At 48.3% G+C, this 17,576-nt stretch overlaps 1 protein-coding gene across 1 annotated transcript in view; it reads right to left on the reverse strand.

Annotated features, from left to right (window-relative positions):
• Positions 1 to 16,491, reverse strand: part of ZNF592 (zinc finger protein 592) — a 39,581-nt gene extending 23,090 nt beyond the window's left edge. Inside the window, exons 1-3 of the mRNA XM_075045776.1 lie at positions 16,384 to 16,491; positions 15,188 to 15,299; positions 9,817 to 12,140 (exon numbers count right to left, since the gene is read on the reverse strand). Of these exons, the coding sequence (XP_074901877.1) occupies positions 9,817 to 12,132 (2,316 nt within the window). The 5' untranslated portion in view covers positions 12,133 to 12,140; positions 15,188 to 15,299; positions 16,384 to 16,491. The remainder of the gene's footprint in view (positions 1 to 9,816; positions 12,141 to 15,187; positions 15,300 to 16,383) is intronic.
• Positions 16,492 to 17,576: the final 1,085 nt, after the last annotated feature.

Genomic DNA, 17,576 nt, shown 5'->3' on the forward strand with positions numbered 1-17,576 from the left:
TCCCACACCTTGCTCGCTACCCAATGCTCCCAAATCTGAGCATCCTCCTCAGACCTTCACCAAGACAGACTCCTACACCCCCCCCCCCCCAAATCACCTCAAGACACCGGGGTGCTTAAGCCTCAATAAAATAAAGCATTCAACTAAAACCTTATTCCCTGGAAATAAAGGCTGTTCAATAAACACAAAATACATTTTTGTGTACATGGAAAAATCCCTGGTTAAAGTGTCAGTGTAGACCTAGAAACTTGAGTTTTAGGGAACAAAGTGGAATGGAAAAAACCACTAGCATCACGGATCTTAGACAATGTTGCATCAAATAAGCTTAATTCTGAATTTTGTCAGTCTGTAGCTCTTTTCTCTTTATGACCTCAGCTGTAATTTCAAGAATTTCAGTTTCCACATCTTTTCTTCTGACCCACTGTATTGGGTTTACGTGGCAAGGTTTTGGTAGCAGCGGTCTGCAGGGGTGGCCTCTGTGAGAAGACACCAGAAGCTGCCCCCACGTCAGACAGAGCCAGCTCCAAGATGGACCTGTTGCTGGCCAAAGCCGAGCCCATCAGCGATGAGGGCAGCGCCTCTGTGATAGCATATTTAAGAAAGGGTAAAAAAGGCTGTGCAGCAGCTGCAACAGAGGAGTGAGAAGATGCAAGAAAAACAGCCCTGCAGACACCAAGGCTGGTGAAGAAGGAGGAGGTGCTCCAGGCACCAGAGCAGAGATTCTCCTGCAGACCATCACGAATACCATGGTGACGCAGGTTGTCCCCCTCTAACCCATGGAGGTCCACAGTGGATGTCCCCTGAAGGAAGCTGCAGCCCGTGGACAGCCTGCACTGGAGCAGGCTCCTGGCAGGACCTGTGACCCCACGGGGGACCCACGCTGCAGCATTCTGTTCCTAAAGGACTGCGCCCCATGGAAAGGGCCCATGCTGGAGCAGTTCGTGAAGGACTGTCTCCCATGGGAGGGACCCCATGCTGGAGCAGGGGAAGAATGTGAGGAGGAAGGAGCAGCAGAGATGAAGTGTTATAAACTGACCACAACCCCCATTTCCCCTGTACCACTCAGTGGTGAGGAGGTAGAAGAGTCAGGAGTGAAGTTGAGCCTGGGAAGAAGGGAGGGATGGTGGGAAGGTATTTAAGGTGTTAGCTTTCTTTTTATTTCTCACTATCTACTCTGCTACAATTAATTGACAATAAATTAAATTAATTTCCCCAAGTCAAGTCTGTTTTGCCTGTGATGGTAATTGGTAAGTAATATCCCTGTCCTTATCTCAACCCACAAGCTTTTTGTCATATTTTCTCCCCTAGGCCTATTGAGAAGGGGGAGTGATAGAGCAGCTAGGTGGGCACCTGGTGCCCAGCCAAGGTCAACCCACCAACCAACCGCTCTGCCTCCTGCACTGTGACTTGAAATCTGAACTCCCATATGCTAAAATGATCACTTACTGGATTACACTGAGTTTTCACATCCCCACTTTCAAGTCACCAGCATAATCCCTAAGACTACACAGCACGTCCCCTCTCCTTTCTCATGATGGCTACATTAAAGCTCTCTGCTCTTCCCTGCACCGCTGATTTCAGGTGATGCCCATCTTGCAGCCTTCCAACTCTGCCTCTTTCTTCTCACCTTGTACTTCTTTGTGCCTTGCATCCCATCGAAGACAGTATCATAGCTGTTCAAATGCCATTTTTGCTATGATCTTCACCAATCACTTTGCTTTTTCACCGATTCCCTTCTTACTTGACCAATCATTTATTTGCTAATCCCAACTAAAAGATTTCAGCTCCTGCTCCTGAAGGAAGATACACAGTGAACTCCTCCACTCACCCCTTCCAACAGCCTCTCAGGCCTCACCATTACCAGTGGGTTCTTGCTTCCTGTGATTTCATCACTGGTTGATGCCAATCCAATGAGTGCCTGCCACCCAAGGGGCAGTCACAGAATGGTTGAGGTTGGAAGGGACCTTCAGAGGTCATCTGGCCCAACCCCACTGCTCAAGCAGGGCCACCTAGAGCCAGTTGCCCAGGAACATGACCAGATGGCTTTTGAACACCTCCAAGGATGGAGACTCTGCAACCTCCTTGGGCAACCTGTGCCAGCACTCAGTCAACCTTACAGTGAAAAAGTGTTTCCTTATGTTCAGAGAGAACCTCCTTTGTTTCAGCTTGTGCCCACTGCCTTTGGTCCTGGCACGGGGCACCACTGGAAAGAGGCTGGCTCCATCTTCATTACTCTACCCATCAAGTGTTGATACACATTGGTAAGATCCCCCTGAGCATTCTCTTCTCCAGGATGAACAGTCCCAGCTTTCCCAGCCTCTCCTCATATGTGAGGTGCTCCAGCTCCTTCACCATCTTTGTGGCCCTTTGCTAGACTCTTTCCAGTATGTCCATGTCCCTCTTGTACTGAGGAGCCCAGAACTGGACATGGCTCTCAAGACGTGGCCTCACCAGTGCTGAGCAGAGGGGAAGGATCACCTCCCTTGACCTGCTGGCAACGCTCCCACTAATGCAGCCTGGACACCATTGGTCTTCCTTGCAGCAAGGGCATATTGCTGGCTTGTGGTCAGCTTGGTATCTACCAGGACCCCCAGGGCCTTTTCTACAAATCTGCTTTCCAGCAGGGTGGCCCCCAGCATATATTGGTGCATGGAAGAACTCTGCACTTCTTGTTAAAACTTTGAGGTTCCCATTGGCCCATTTCTCCAGCCTGCCAAGGTCACTCCAGGTGTCAGCATGCCCTGCCCATCAGCCCCAGAGCTCTGTAGTCACTTTTGATATCCTCCAGGTTGCCCTTGGCAGCATCATTGGTACCCACATGGAAGAAGAAGGGAGCAGGAGCCTTCTTCTTGGTGCCAGAAGATACCAGCTTCCAGCCTCAGTTTCCATCCTACCTGAGACAGACTCTGCCTTTGCCTCCAACTGACCCCACCTTCTTGCTCTCAGCCACATCTTGGCTCCCAGTTTGCACCCGTGCTCATTCTCTTCTTCCCCCAAGCTGGTCTCAGGGGGCTGTAGGACCACAAGGGCCAGGCGAGCAAGCGTGGGTGGGGAAGGACGAGAGGGTGGGATTGTCGCCTTGCGTGGCAGTGGATCGCACACTGATTTAAGCAGACCATGGAGCCACACCCTAGCTTTTCTTCCTCCCTAGCCTCTCCTCCTCATCATCCCAATGCTCTGTTTTGGCCTCAGGGTGCAGGCTCTCACTCCTATCCTGCCACTCATCTCTTTGTCTGCAGTCCCAGCGATCCCTGCCTGGAGCTCCATTCCCACAATATGCTTTCATCATAACATCCTCCATCCCTTTGCTTCTACAAAATCCAGAGGGAAAATTTCCATATAAAACAAAATCTATCCTCGCTAGTACCTAAGGACTGCATTAATCACCCTTGGTTTGGGAAAGGGAGAAAGCAGTGCTTTACGGGGCCAAGGTAATTTTTGTTGATTTTCAATCCCCTTGTTTTCTAAATTAAAACATGAACATGCAGGGGGGGTGGCAGGGGAGAAGGAAGAGAAAAATAGCAAAGATATGGCTGCTGTCTTTCTTGCTTGCTACTTTGCTGCTGGGAAATTACCAGTGCAACATGTGGTCCTACTAGCTTCTAGCAAGTTTTAGCCAATAAATTATAAAGCATTGATTTAAGAGGGGGAAGGAAGAAGAAAAAGAAAAGGCAGCAATAAAATTGCTTTTAAATAACTCCACTGTAGGTGGTGTGTAAACAGGATACGTCACGACTCATTGAAAAATTCTTATTGGACAAATAAAGAGTGACAGAAGAAAAATAGGGAAGAACAAAAGTAGAAAGGTGCAAGAAAATTCAGAGGTCCTTAGTTTACATTTTTTACTTTATTCAAGTTCCTAGCTACGTCGGTGGATTTTGGGTGGTCAAGTCAAAAAAGACACACACAGAAAAAAAGTGTGAAACATCTCTGGTTACCAGTAGATGGACAATTATGCCCAAGAGGGTCAGGAAGTACTTTGAATTCTTGCACATGTTATTGTGCACTGGTCTGCCTTTGCCAAAACAACAAACAAGCTTAGTCTCAAAACCAGTTTGTGTCTTTTGTTCATTACTTCTGCTGCAAACCTCTTCCAGAATTCACTCCTCTGATGATTACAGACTGTCCTCTAATTTTCTGTATAAATCTATTTCAGCCTGTTCTTGCATCATTGTTGCCCCTAAATTTAAAAAGGTCTTTCCTATAAACATCACACCAGATACAGTGTCCTCTGTATCCACTCTCACTCTTTAAGGAAAAGCACATCTAAAATGAAGGCACCAGGAGCTGCATGTGTTGCGTTCATCTCCTGTAACTTGAGCCCAGTGCTGAAAAGGCTACAAGAAAACCTGTTCCATGCTGAGGAACCACCCAGGGCAATCCCTGCAAGTACAAAAAGTGCTTCTTTTTTTTTTCCACCAGAAACTAAACCTGCAAAAAAGTGCCACAACCCTCACCTTAATACTGTGTCTACACCCTAATTTACCAGGTCTTTGCCAAGCTAAACTCAAAAAGGTTTTTTAATTTTCCCTCAAGAGATCATCCTTCCATTTCTCTGGTCGTTCTTCCCTCGCTTATTCCAGTTTATCCCTGATAAACAAAACAATACACTCTTCTCCAGCTAGGTTACTTCTAGAAGTGACAGGGAGTATTAACGCAACCCTGACTGGTACTGCAGCTTAACATAAACCCCCTGCATAACTGTGTCATCTTGGTCATTCAGTCTTCTCATGACCAAACACAGGCATCCTGCTTTTTCAGTTGCTTCAAGCCATTCCTACTCAGTCTTCAAGATCATCTAGGTCCCTCTGTAAAATATTCCCAATTTTCCATGATTTCTTACTCTGTTGGTTCAGCAAATTTTATCTACACATTCATCCTCCAAGGTCCATAATACAAACATTAACTGCAGAGGTATCCTAAAGCCGTCCCTTGGGAGGTCTTAAACGCAACCCGTCCCCAGTTGCAGTTACCTCCCTTTTACCTGATTCTCCTCCAACCTCATAATTCAACTTCTTCACTACAGCCATTCCCCACATGGCACTCTAACAACCATCTCATTGAACATCAAGGGGATTAGGATCTACTCATTTCTCTACTCCAAAAATAAATTATAGATGATGTACATCAGATTAATTTGGCATAAACTCCTCCGATTTAATTATCCCCCCCCCCCCAATCTTGCTTTAGAACGTAAAACCACTGTAGTCAGACCAAACAGACCTGAAGTTACACAAAACATCTGCTACCACCTTTTGAACATCTGGACAAGCATAGTGCCTACATGCAGCACAGCTTCTAGTTTGAACAAAATCCAACCTACCAGATATTCAAATTCACATACTGCTTTCTTCTTGCAGTTCTGTGGTCAAAAAGCAGTAAGCAGATTCCATCAAGCGACTCGATTCACAAGCTTGCAAAAACTGCAAAATTAGCCTCACTAGTCTCCAAAAAAAAGGCAAAGTAACTGTGATCCGTTAAGATGATCCACTCAAAACATACATCCAGTAAATCCAGTTCTTTGTATTTCTGAAGTGGATTAGCTCACGATTTGCAAAGCCTGTATCCTCACTGTAAGCCACAGAGATCCCACTGCGGTATTTAGCTGACATGAACTGCCTTCATCTTATGCATATTCTATATAAAAATAAGCCAGGTAGGATTTCCCTGCTGTACTTTGAACAACTGCAATCATGTAGCCACCACAAGTGTAATATGTAATATTAAGGTCAAGCTCTCAATCATTTTTCTAAAGGTCTTTCCACTCCACTTTCTCAGCCACAGCATTGTCACCCCCCCCGCCCCTTCCTCTCACTTGCTCCAAATGTCCTCCTTTCCCTGCTGTCCAGACCACATCCATATCTTTCTTCCTTCCTCCAAAACAACTATGACCCAGCCATGTCATTCTCATTTTGGCCAGACATTGGAAAGTCATTTACCCATTATCTGTCCTATTAATACGGGCTTTATCCAAGGCCATTCAGAAATATAAGACCAAGTATTTCCCAAGCCACTAACTGGAACAAACAGAAAACCCCACAATCACCTTTTAAACAGCTACGGGAAACAAGAAGATGTCAAAGTAATTCACAAAGTCATGGTAAGAAATTCCAATTAAAGTGAGAAGTCTTAAGTATCAACACAGGATAAGTTTTCTCCTGGAGCAGAGCCAGCTTAGGCTGTTCCCCCTCTCCAATCCAATCATTCCTGCCTCTTACCGCAGCTTGCTCGCCCTTCAGCTTCTGGATAACTGGAAATATCATACTGAAATATAAGTCTTTTTCCTGCTAATTCTTTCCTTCATCAACCCTGTTGGATCAACCCTTCCTTCTTAACAAGGTGACATACCCATTCCATATCAGGCCTAAAAAGGTTTTTGAGTTAAAAGCACTATAACTGAGCACTTCAAAGTCTGCTTGGTTTCTCAAGTTACGGTCATATTAGATGTGCACGTCATGGTTAATAATCCACATTTGGTGTCATTTAACAGAAGAGCTTCTAAGAACATCAATCAAAAATCCACCTAGCTTATTTTCAACAGGTCAGGGGTCTCCATCTTCTAGTACAAATCCAGGTGCTGCAGACACATCACTTTTACCCTTCGTCTTCAGCCAAAGATGCTCTTTCCCTCATACATCCATCTATCCTTCCCAAGAATCCTCTTTTTTGAGACAATCTGGTACCAGGCATCTGAATAGTCACAGCTTTAGCCTTAATACTGTGGGGACCTGCCCTGCTACTTCCTGAAGCTCTTTAAAAGGCATAAGTCAGGCCATAGCTTTACAAAGAAAATATCAAGATACTCCATACTTTCTCAAGGAGGCATGGCAAAGAGTTTGTGTCTGAATTCTGGGATTGAGTAAGAAATTAAAAAATTTTTTAAAAAAATCCAAAATACTAGAGCGCAATTTTTTGTCAGGTTTAAGAAATTATGAAATCTCTCCCCTCAACCCCATACGGTTGTTTCTAAACCAACATTTCAATACAGTGAGAAAAACATCAGGTATCAAGAAAGAAATACACACTGTTTTTTGCTCAAATGCACAAAATTATGATAATTAAGTCTCTTGAGATCTGGGGATGTGGTTCATGTCTCAGCTTGCCTACAACGGTTAACACCACCTCTGCATTCTAGCAGATTTTCCTGCAACAGCAGCATGCTCTGGATCAAGCACAGGTACACTACTACCAGTCATGTACCTTTTTTTTTTAATTAGAAGTACCAGTATAAAAATCAACACTTTCTGCCAAGTGGACATAGTGGTTTTGATCCACTACTGGGGGCACTAAAAGATTTATGTTGAATACAGGTGTTGCATCGCTGCCTTCCTCAGCAACACAATTTCTACTACTGCCCCAAGAAACAAGTGTCCTTGCACAACTCTGGAGATGGAAACCAGAGTTTTCAACTGCTTCTACCACCTAAGAAAGTGTTTGTGAAATCAGTCACTTGATCATCTCCAGCTCCTACCAACATTCCTCTTTTTTTCTGACCAAAATAAAAAGAGCAACCCAAGAAATTACCTTCATTAATGCAGAGTCAGGGATATCCACAGCATCTTCTCAGAATGGGTTCAGCCAGTTCATGTTTTCCTATTTCAGGAGCTTACAATGCATACTCCAACAGCCTTACCTAAGTCCTTCTCACACCATGTTAAATACCGGACTCGCTTATGTTCATTAACACCCCCGATATGCAAAATCTTCAGCTTCTCATGCCTTGTTACTGATGGGCGCTACGCAGTGTGCTACCCAAGTGAGACACATGATGTCAAGGCACTCCACACCTCTTCTGGACTGCTCAGAGAAGCTGAGCATGGTACCCATCTACCGCAGGGACCCCTGTGAGACCACCAAATTTCACCCATCCTTTTACCTCTCAGCGCAGTGACACCAAATACCCTGGGTACTGCTAGAAGGCAGAGGGATGGTTTCCATTAGCTACTGCTAAATCTGGAGGCACGCAATTACAGGCATATGGGCACAAACTCTTATTTCCTTTAGAAATGTAATAGCTTTGCTGAAACAGATGTTCTGGGAACAGCATGGAGCACCACTGGGCAGTCTAGAGGACAGCAGATACAGTGGAAAAGGACTCCCAAAGCCATGCATGCATCCCGTTGAGTATAAGCATGGGAAGATCAAACAGGGAGGAGATAGTTTTACAAGCTCCGACGTCACCTCTTTTTCCAGTTTTTCAACACTTCTATTCAGAAAAACACTAAAAAAATGATCTCACATCTAGCAGACCTAACTTGAAGCAAGAAGCTTAAACTCTTTTCTTGGTTAAGTTACAGAACAAATTACTTGATTACAAGCTAAAAATACTTACTATCAGACATTCCTTCTCTCTTTAAGGAACTCTTGAATTGATAATCCCACAACAAAAATAGGAAATACATTTTTAATGCCACAGATCAACATTTTAGCTCGCTTTGGAGAACTCACTGTATCCCTTCACCTGAAGGTTTTAATTCCAGACTGCTGACATTTCCTAAAAATGCATTACAGTTGAAAAATAAGTTATGGTGTTGACAAAGCGCAGTGCTCACTGGTCTGCCTCGGGCAAAAAAACCCTGATTATGTGGCCACGCCAATCCCTTCTGGCCTCACCATTTTTCATGACATAAAAAACACTCAGCCATAATCTCTTTTTTTTTTTTTTTTTGCTGCTGATGAATTTAAGAGAAAGATAACAAAGCACCTAAACAGGACCACAGCGACCTCAATACTCCTGCAAGCCATTTAACAAGCAAAGGGAGGCTCTGGAGCACACAGGTACTATGACAGCTAAGGCAGAGACTGGCGGTCATCTCCCCAAATGTCTCGTGTTGGCATAGAGTCCTTCTTGGTGGAGCTTGTGGAGGAGACTGCGCTGGGAGCCTGCCAACTCTGCTGGCAGCCAGACCGACATGGAAAGCTTTCACCTCATCTAAAGAGATAAGGAGAAAAGATTCCTCCTCCTGCTCAACTTCAGGCTGGTTTATACTGAAACAGGATTGACCATATCTTCCAAAATAAAAAGCATAAACAAAGCGTATGATCTTCGTACACAACGAAGAGCATCGCCTCCTCTTAATCAATAGAAATCTAAGCTGGAGTTTCAAAGGGGATTCAGACTACCCCCATCAGCACCTACAAGGGAGGTCCGCGAGGGCGGCGAGACCCGAGCAGGGCAGCACTAGAGCAAGGCAGGAAGCCACTAACAAGGCTCTTGAGCCCTCCTATGGAAACATGGTACAGACTCGTCCCTCTCCCACACAAAGGGCAAAAATAGCGAAAAGTAGCCTTCCACCCCACATACCGCACTGCTCACCTCTCAGCCAGTCCTGTCCCAATATACACTTTACCATGCTAACAGTAAAAACAGCACCCGATGTTCAGAGTGTTACATGGAAGATTCTGGCACAAGTTCTAGGAAAGTTAAAATTAAATTGTGTCAGATCTCCTTTAGCCATGCTTAGAGCGCAAAAACCTGTTTCAGGTAACACTCCGCTGGTCCTCCCCTACAGCACTCTTGCACGCCTCATCCAAGTGATCTTTGATCTCCAACACCTTCCTTTGATGCTCAAGGATCTCCACAGTCTCCTTACTACCCTCTTTTTGCTGGCAAAGGGTAAGAAGAGGGCAAGCAAGCAACACTAAACATCTCTTCACAGGCACACATCCGGGCTCATGCATATCCCAAATCCTCCCCACAAGCACTTTTTTAGGCAAAGCAACTCATTTGCCACTATGATGCCTATTTTTTCCCCCCTAGAGGACAATCTCTAAACTCTGAGAGATTTAACTAATAACATTAAAATGATGACTTACCAGTCTCTCATTATCTTCTGAGGTTCTCTGGTAATGAGCCGCTAAAGCAACGTAATCCTGTGCCTGCTTGTTACACTCTAAACACTTAAGTCCATGACGGATTAGTCTCAATGGGTCCGTATAGAGAGGCAAGGCTGGCTGAGTGTTAGCAGAAATTCCTACCCCACCTCCTGAAGCAGCACTGGGCTTACGCGAAGGAGAGGGCGAGTGCAAAGTCTGAGGAGCCAGAGAGGCTGAAGAGCTTGGAGAGGAAGGTGAAAACATTTGGTCTAAGGAAATTGGTTTCATTAGCAGCTGAGAACACTGCATGATAAATCCTTTGCTCTTATGATCTCTTGCATGTTTAAGCAAGCTACACTTATTAAAAAAAAGTAGCATAGTTGAACACTGAGTGCACATGACTTCAATATGAACGCTTCGTCTACTATAGTGTTGAGTCAGGCTTTTCTCTAAGGCAAACGAGTCCCCACATTCCAGGCAACAATACCCAGAGGCAGGTAAATTAATACTGGTGTCAGGCGGAGGGCTAAGGTTTGGAGTATATATTGGCACTGGATTGGCACTGTGTAGTACTTTATTAAACGCCTCCACAATGACAGGAGCAGCTTTCTTGACTTGGTGCACCAGCGGCACAGACATCTGTGTCACCTGAGGCTGATTTCGCCTCTGTGCGGATGACTTTGCCGTAACAGAAGCAGCAACGCTATGCGGGACTAAGTTGAGATTTGCCAAATGAACAGCTTTGGGAAGAAGGCTGGAGGTGGTCACGTTGGACGGCTGCATCACAGTACCCTGCTGCTGCCTCTTAACACCTACTTTTATGGCACCGCCACCGCAGTTTGGCAGTGGAGATAAGGACACGGCACACGTGCTGTTTGCAGCAATATCTGTTTTCATACCATCCGCGTAAGGACTCGTTACGTTTGACAGCTGGATAGCCACAGCAGTCCCATTTTTGGTTGAATTCTTGCTAGCCTCGCTTTCCGTAACTGCACTAGTGTCAGGTGATGGGAAAGATTTGATAAACTCTTCGGCAGATGAGGTTTCCACAGGCGACTCTTCTGAAGATTTGCCCAACTCATCATTTTCTGGCAAAATTCTAGTTACAGTTCTTTTAATTTCACCAGAGGATGTCTTGATAGTCTTTATTCTAACTTTGGGAATAGCTGGCGGAGAGCCAGCTGCCATGGAAGGGGAGCCTTTCCCACTGCTGTCGCTGCACACGCTTCGAGGACTTTCGGGCTGCTTGCTGGCCTTCCTTACCACCTCTAAGGGGCTTCGAGGACTCTTTGGCGACTTAGGCATTTTTGGACTTCCCTTCGTCCCATCTTTAAAAGGACCAGGTTCCTTGGTAAGATTTGGCTGATCGCCTTTTGGAATACATGCAACCTTTTTGGCCTGAAGAGCTACTAATGCCGCCACGCAAGATGACAACTTTGAATGAGTTGGCTTTAACCTCTGGCGAGGTGGTACCGACGAAGACACGTTCAGCTCGGGCACAGACCCCTTACCTTCTCCTAAATTATTGTGAGGGAGGTCTCCAAACACCAAGCCTTCTCCAAGAAAGCTATTGGTATCTACCAAGTCCTTGCTTGACCCCACAAACCTCTCTGCTGCTTTGTCTTGTTCTCTCCTGCTCATTTCCAGCCTATTCTCCGGCTGGCAGTGGATTTCCATCTTTTGTTCCTTTTTACAGTATTGATCAAACATGCTTAATTCGGGCTCTGGTACCTTCCTAAGATGATCTAGTACTGAAGCTCCGGTTGGTATATACATTGAAGGTGGTGGAAAATACGGAGTTTGGGCATGTTTGGGTTTATCACCAATACTGTTCTCTTTGAATGTGTCCTCTGGTTCAGGGCTGGAAATTGGGCTAAACTGACTAAATGTTGGCAAAGGCTCCGACTTGGACTGGTCCAGTTTATCAGAGTAACTTCTTGAGCTGTCGCCATTAATAAAAGTTGACTCAAACTTGCCATAATTATGCACTAAAGCGTGAGCCTCTGATGGCAGATCGGACCCACGAAACCCATTGTGTAGCAGACCAGTCCCAAGGTGATTGCCCTCCTTTTCTGCTTCAAAGGACTCCTGGCGACTCGTGTTCTTCACTATCACACTCACAACTGGAGCATCAGAGGGAGGCAAAGAATGGGATAAGGACACATTCTCATCTATGCAGATTCCTGATGACTTCAGGTGATTCTCATTCTCCTCCCCAGTTGATGGGATGGTCTCCTTGGCATCAAGGCTAGTCGGATCGGGGATGTCAAAAGCAGCCAAGAGGTCATCAAAGTCTGGGGTTTTCATGTCCCCCATGATGAAAGCTACAATTAAGAGCAAAAAAAATACTTTGTCAGGTACATTTCCCCCAAGGACAAAGTTTGTAAGACTCATTTGCATAAACATCTTATGTGACGAAACTCACAACTGTCCAAAACGCTAACGCAGCACGGTACAAAGGCTAGAAACATCTGCGGCAGACACATCAGATTCCATTTTAACTATCCCAAGATTGACTATTTATACACAAAGATATTAGCCCAGCACACAACAGTGCCGTTTTGCAGGGCATCACGGGGAAGGAATCTCTCCTGCCCTAGCTGCACCTGGAGGGTCAGCAAAAGCTCAGGTCCCACCCTGCTCAAGCTGGCAGGGGCAGGTGACAAGTGACAGGAGCTGTTCACTCCTGTCATACAACACAACCCGCCCTCTCTGGGTTGTGGGCAGAGCTGTTCCTGGTGCTTCAAGCAACGTGGTAGGAGACAGCAACCCCTCCTCCCAGGGTCCCCAAGAACAGAGCTGATTAAAACATGACCTTTTAAATGACACCAAGCTCATGCAGGGGACATCTTTTCAACCTGTCAGATACATCACTACTCCAAAAACAACCGTTGTCATGAGCCTCAACAGAAAATATTCAGAAGTACATTAGTACAGGGTTTCTTTTTTTTTTTTTTTTTTTGGTTGGGGCTTTTTTAGAGCTAATAGGCGACAATCACTGCCAATATCTCAACAGATTGTCACGCCTGAAGAATTCAGTCCTCCTTCAAGGAAAAAAGGCAGGAGCAAACAGGTGGCCCAAGAGAAACAGACCTGAAAAGTGAGATGACTCCCTACCCAGAGCAATTTAAATAATAGAAGTCTTCAGTAAATATTTCAAAACAGCAGCTCAAAGCACAGTAAACCAAGCAAGGTTTATTTGAAACAGGGGCAATCCTTAATTAGGTAATGATGCGAGGCAAAACTGCCCAAAGACAGAATAAAGGATTGTATCCAAATCATAACAAGAAATGGTGTTCCCAGACAGCTCTCTCTTTATAAGCCCTCCAGAAGGGAAGTGGGGACTCAGACGCTCACCACAGAGACCTACGACAGCAACAATCAAGCTCTGATGAGATGCATAATGAAAACCGACAGCACAGAATTACTTGAACATCCGTGTTCACTACTGTCAGGGATACTGGTATTTTCAAGTTGGTGCAACATATAGACTTCCCAAACATTTAATAAGCCATTCTTTTAATACATGTTCCATTTAAACCCCAAATTTACATGAACTGATGTATGCTGTATGCAGGGGAGGGGAAAAAACCCCAAAGAGCATCAACTGAACTAGCAGAGCACCAGTTCCTACTTGGCAAGGAGCACCCACAGGCAAGGTAAGTCCTGCCACGCTCACTTGACTTGGGCTGCATCAGCGCTGCCAAAGCCAGTGGCAAGCGAGGGAGACGGAGGGGGTGGCAAGAGTCCAAGAGAAGCGGGAAAAGCTGGGAGCAGAGGTGCAGGCAGAGAGGAGGTCCCTGCGACAAGGCAGAGGGAGAGAAAGGAGCCATCTGACACCTTCCCAAAAGGCCACTGATTTAAGGCTGCTTTCATTATTTACAATTGGGTTTAAAAGTTTGTCAGGCATCACATTAAAACCAAACAAAGCGCAACCCTTCCTGCCAGACTGCTAGTACGGGGAACAATTTACAGAGCTGGGCCAGGAGAAATCACTTCAGCGTGGAACAAGAGGACATACTGGTCTTTACGCTTTAGTTCAGCCGTGCCTACAGACAAGCCCCAGAGGTGTTGCTTTGGTTAATCTACTGCAAAACACTCCATGGAGATCTACTTGGCTTAAGAGTGGCTTGCTGTGGTTTAGCTTAAACTTGTTCTCATTCTTAAATTAAACCACAAATCTGAATGTCCACAGAGGGCTGTGCAATAATTTACAATCACATCCCTCAGCAAGGTAGGGCAGCTGTGCATCAAGTCCCTGGAAGCCCAGAAGATTATCCGTACGCTTCACATAACCTGCACTTGATAAGGACTTTTGAAACAACACAGATTACTGCAGTTGGCAAAGAGTGCGGACCCAAAACTTCCCCTTCCTTTGAGTGGGAAAACTTGTGCCAGCTGGGAGAGAGCTAGGCACCACTCAGCTCCCAAAATTTCTGGCACACAAATCCTTCTGCAAGGAAGGCATTTCATCCATAACCTGGAACGCTCAAGTTTTCTATAGAGAAAAATGAGCTTGCCAATCACTCTTGACTTTTCCATTCTCACTCTCAAACACCCATCCACATCTTCGGACGCGGCAGTGTTTTAAAATACAAGACAAAATAAATCTGAGGTATCTGCAGCATTACAAAATATGCTTTTCTTGGAAGAAACCTTGCATTTTCAGAAGCTTTCGTGTACATCTTTGAGTCCTATAAAAGACTAGTTTATGCTCTTTGCTATTAGGAGAGCAAGAGTCTCCACAAAACTGCATCTTAAACTTGTTGTATATGAACCTACAATTTGCCAAAATAAAGCAAAATTGGACCCAGATTCTAGAGAAGACCAAGGAAGTATCTTGCCGACAGAAGTGATTTTTAAACAACACGAATTTAAAATTTTGACTAAACACCATTTATTTCTGTTCTCAGATAACAAACAGAAAAAGTATATTAAAAGAAATTATGTCAAAGCCTCCTGCAAACTAGCTTGTGAGGAAAGCTGAAAATAAAGACCTCCATCTTTCTTGTGCAAAGGACTTGCCTTAGAACCCAAGCTCGGAATCCAATTTTCTCTCTCTCTCTGCTTGCCTAGGAAAACATGGACGTTGAGATTTGCATAGCAATAGAAGAGGTGAATAAAACGAGCAAAGAAGAAGGGCTTATGGAGTAGAATGCATGTATTTCAGTGTGCAAAACCAACCTCACTATAGCACGTTTCTCCAGGAGGCAGGGAACTTAGAAGCCTCCAAGCCATCCAAAACATCCCTGCAAACTCGCTCAAGGCAGTATGTGAAACCCCAGGGCCTTCTGCTGTGGCCAAGCTTCAAAACTCTGCACTCAGGCAGAGGCGCTGCAGGACCAGCATCCCACACATGCACCATACAAACCTTTTGGTAGCGGTGCTATTGCTGGGGACTTCTGGAGATCTGCAGTAGCTCCTCTGCAGCTCTCAAACCAGCGCGTACCATGCTGTTCAAGGAGGAGGTTCAAGATTGCCACCTAATAGGAAAGCGTGAAAACGCAATTACACCAAGGTTAAATAATAAAGGAAAATAATAGTAATAAATATTGATGAATCTGCAAAACAACAGTGAGGAACGAGGGAAAACATCTGCCAAGGGCTGCTCTCGGGTGTCCAGAAGAGGCAGGGGCTTCCCGGGGCAAGGGGGGAGGGCGTGCAGGAGGGAGGTGGACAGGGATTGCCTGCCAGGGGAACGATTTGGGAAGGCAGGGATGTCAGGAGCAGGGGCCGAGGAAGCGCGGGGAGCGCACGCCAACTGGCAGCGGGCGAGGCGGCCGAGGGAAGCACCCGCCCAGGGACTGTCAGGACGGTGGGGAGGGGACGGGAACGGGGAAATCGCAGCTCGTAGAGGAGGACTGAACCGGAGACTTCGAACGGCAGGACAGGACCCGCGGTTTTAACACCCTTTAAAGTTTCAGGAGCCCCGCACGGGAACGGAGCGCGCCCCGGATTAACGGTGCCAGCGGGGCCGGGGGGGGACTCGGGGGTCGCCCGGCCCGTGGCAGCCCCGCCGCCCCCTCCTCCCCCCCCGGCCCACGCCGTCCCCACGCGCGACCCACCCGAGACAAAGGCCCGGGGGCCTCCCCGGCCCGCCGCCCCTCCGCTACCCGGGCCCTGCCGCCCGCCCCCGCGCTGACAGCCCGGCCGGCCCCGGCCCCGCCGCCCCTCGGCCGCACGTGGGCGAGCCCCGCTGAAGTTAAGTTTGTCCCGGCGCCGCCGGGCCGGGCCGGGCCGGGCCGCGGCGGGGGCCAGGGTGGGCAGCCGGAGCCGTGCCCGGGGCCGCCGCCGGGGCTGAGGGTTGGTTGGCGGAACGGGGGGGGGGGAGGGAGGGAGGTGGCGGCGAGCTCCCCGCGGGCCGGAAGACCCGGTGCGGCGGGCGGGAGCGCAGGGCTCCGTCTGCCGGCGGCGGGGCCGCCCGCCCGCCCTGCCCGCGGGGCGGCAGCACCCGCCCGGCCGGTCGGCGGGAGGACGCGGGGGAGGGCGGAGGGCGAGCGGGAGGGGCGGGCCCCGGCGCGGCCGGGCCCGGCCGGGCGAGAGGCGCTCGCTCGCTCGCTCACTCACCCACGCAGGCGGCTCCTCTGAGGGCCCCGCCGCCACCGGGGCCCCGCGCAGGCCTCACCCCGCACCGGGCACCAACGGCCGCAACATGGCGGCGGCGGCGGCGGGCGGGGCCGGGGGCGGGGCGGGGCCGGGCCGGGCCACGGCGGACCGCCCCCCCTTCCCCCCCCCCCCGCTTCTCCCCCGCTCCCGCCCCGGCCCTGCGCCGGGAGCCTCCGCCTCGGCCGGCGCTTCCCCCGGCCCGCAGGGCTCCGGTCCGCGGCCTACCGTCGCCCCGGGCGGGGAGGGAGGCGGCGGAGCGTCGCCAGCGGCCAGGCCGGGCGTGTGTCCCGGTGGCCGGGCGTGTGTCCCGGTGGCCGGGCGTGTGGTGTCCCGGTGGCCGGGCGGGCCCCGTGCCCGCCTCACCCCTCAGGGGTGGCTCCCGCCGCCCTGACAAGGAGGCGGCCGGCGGGCCTGTCCCGGCCCGCGGCCCAGCGGGCTCCTCACGCCTTCCGGGGTGGGGGGAGGCCGCGCCGCTGCCTTTATTCACGTTTTTCTCAGGCTGCTCATCACTCCTCCTGCTCCTTTAACTCCTTCCTCATCGTCTCCCGCGTCAACACCGAGGTGGTTTTGCATACGATTAGACTAATTGCCCCGGAATTAATCAGTTTCTTTTCACAGATGTGCGAACGGCGTTAGATTTCTGCTCCCCCCCCCCCCCCCCCCCAGTCCTACGGAGCTGGCATAGGCCGTTAGTCTTTATTGACTGTCGATGCTAATTGCACTGTGTCTTCCTTAGCTGATAAAATTCCCAGGTACACACTATCAAGTTCTACAGTCAGGAAAAAAAATCAATTAATTGTCGTGGTTTGTGCTTATCATCTTCCACAGTTAGCGATGGATTTGGAAGTGGTGGTGTGGCCATCCCTGGAGAGCTGTGACCTGCGCTGGGCTCACCCCGACGAGAGAGACTGGAGAGTCCAATGAAGGGCCACCGAGGTGAAGAAGGGACCAGAGCATCTCGCCTATAAGGCAAGGCTGTCAGCGCTAGGACTGTTCGTCCTGGGAAAGAACAGGCTCAGGGGGATCTCATCGATGTCTGTAAATACCTGAAGGGAGGGTGGAAAGAGGACGGAGCAAGGCTCTTTCCAGTGGTGCCCAGAGTCAGCTCTGGAGGTAATGGGCACCGACTGAAACACGAGAGGTTCCCTCTAAAC

Source organism: Buteo buteo, chromosome 13 (genome assembly GCF_964188355.1).
Source record: "Buteo buteo chromosome 13, bButBut1.hap1.1, whole genome shotgun sequence".
In the NCBI taxonomy this organism is placed as follows: domain Eukaryota; kingdom Metazoa; phylum Chordata; class Aves; order Accipitriformes; family Accipitridae; genus Buteo; species Buteo buteo.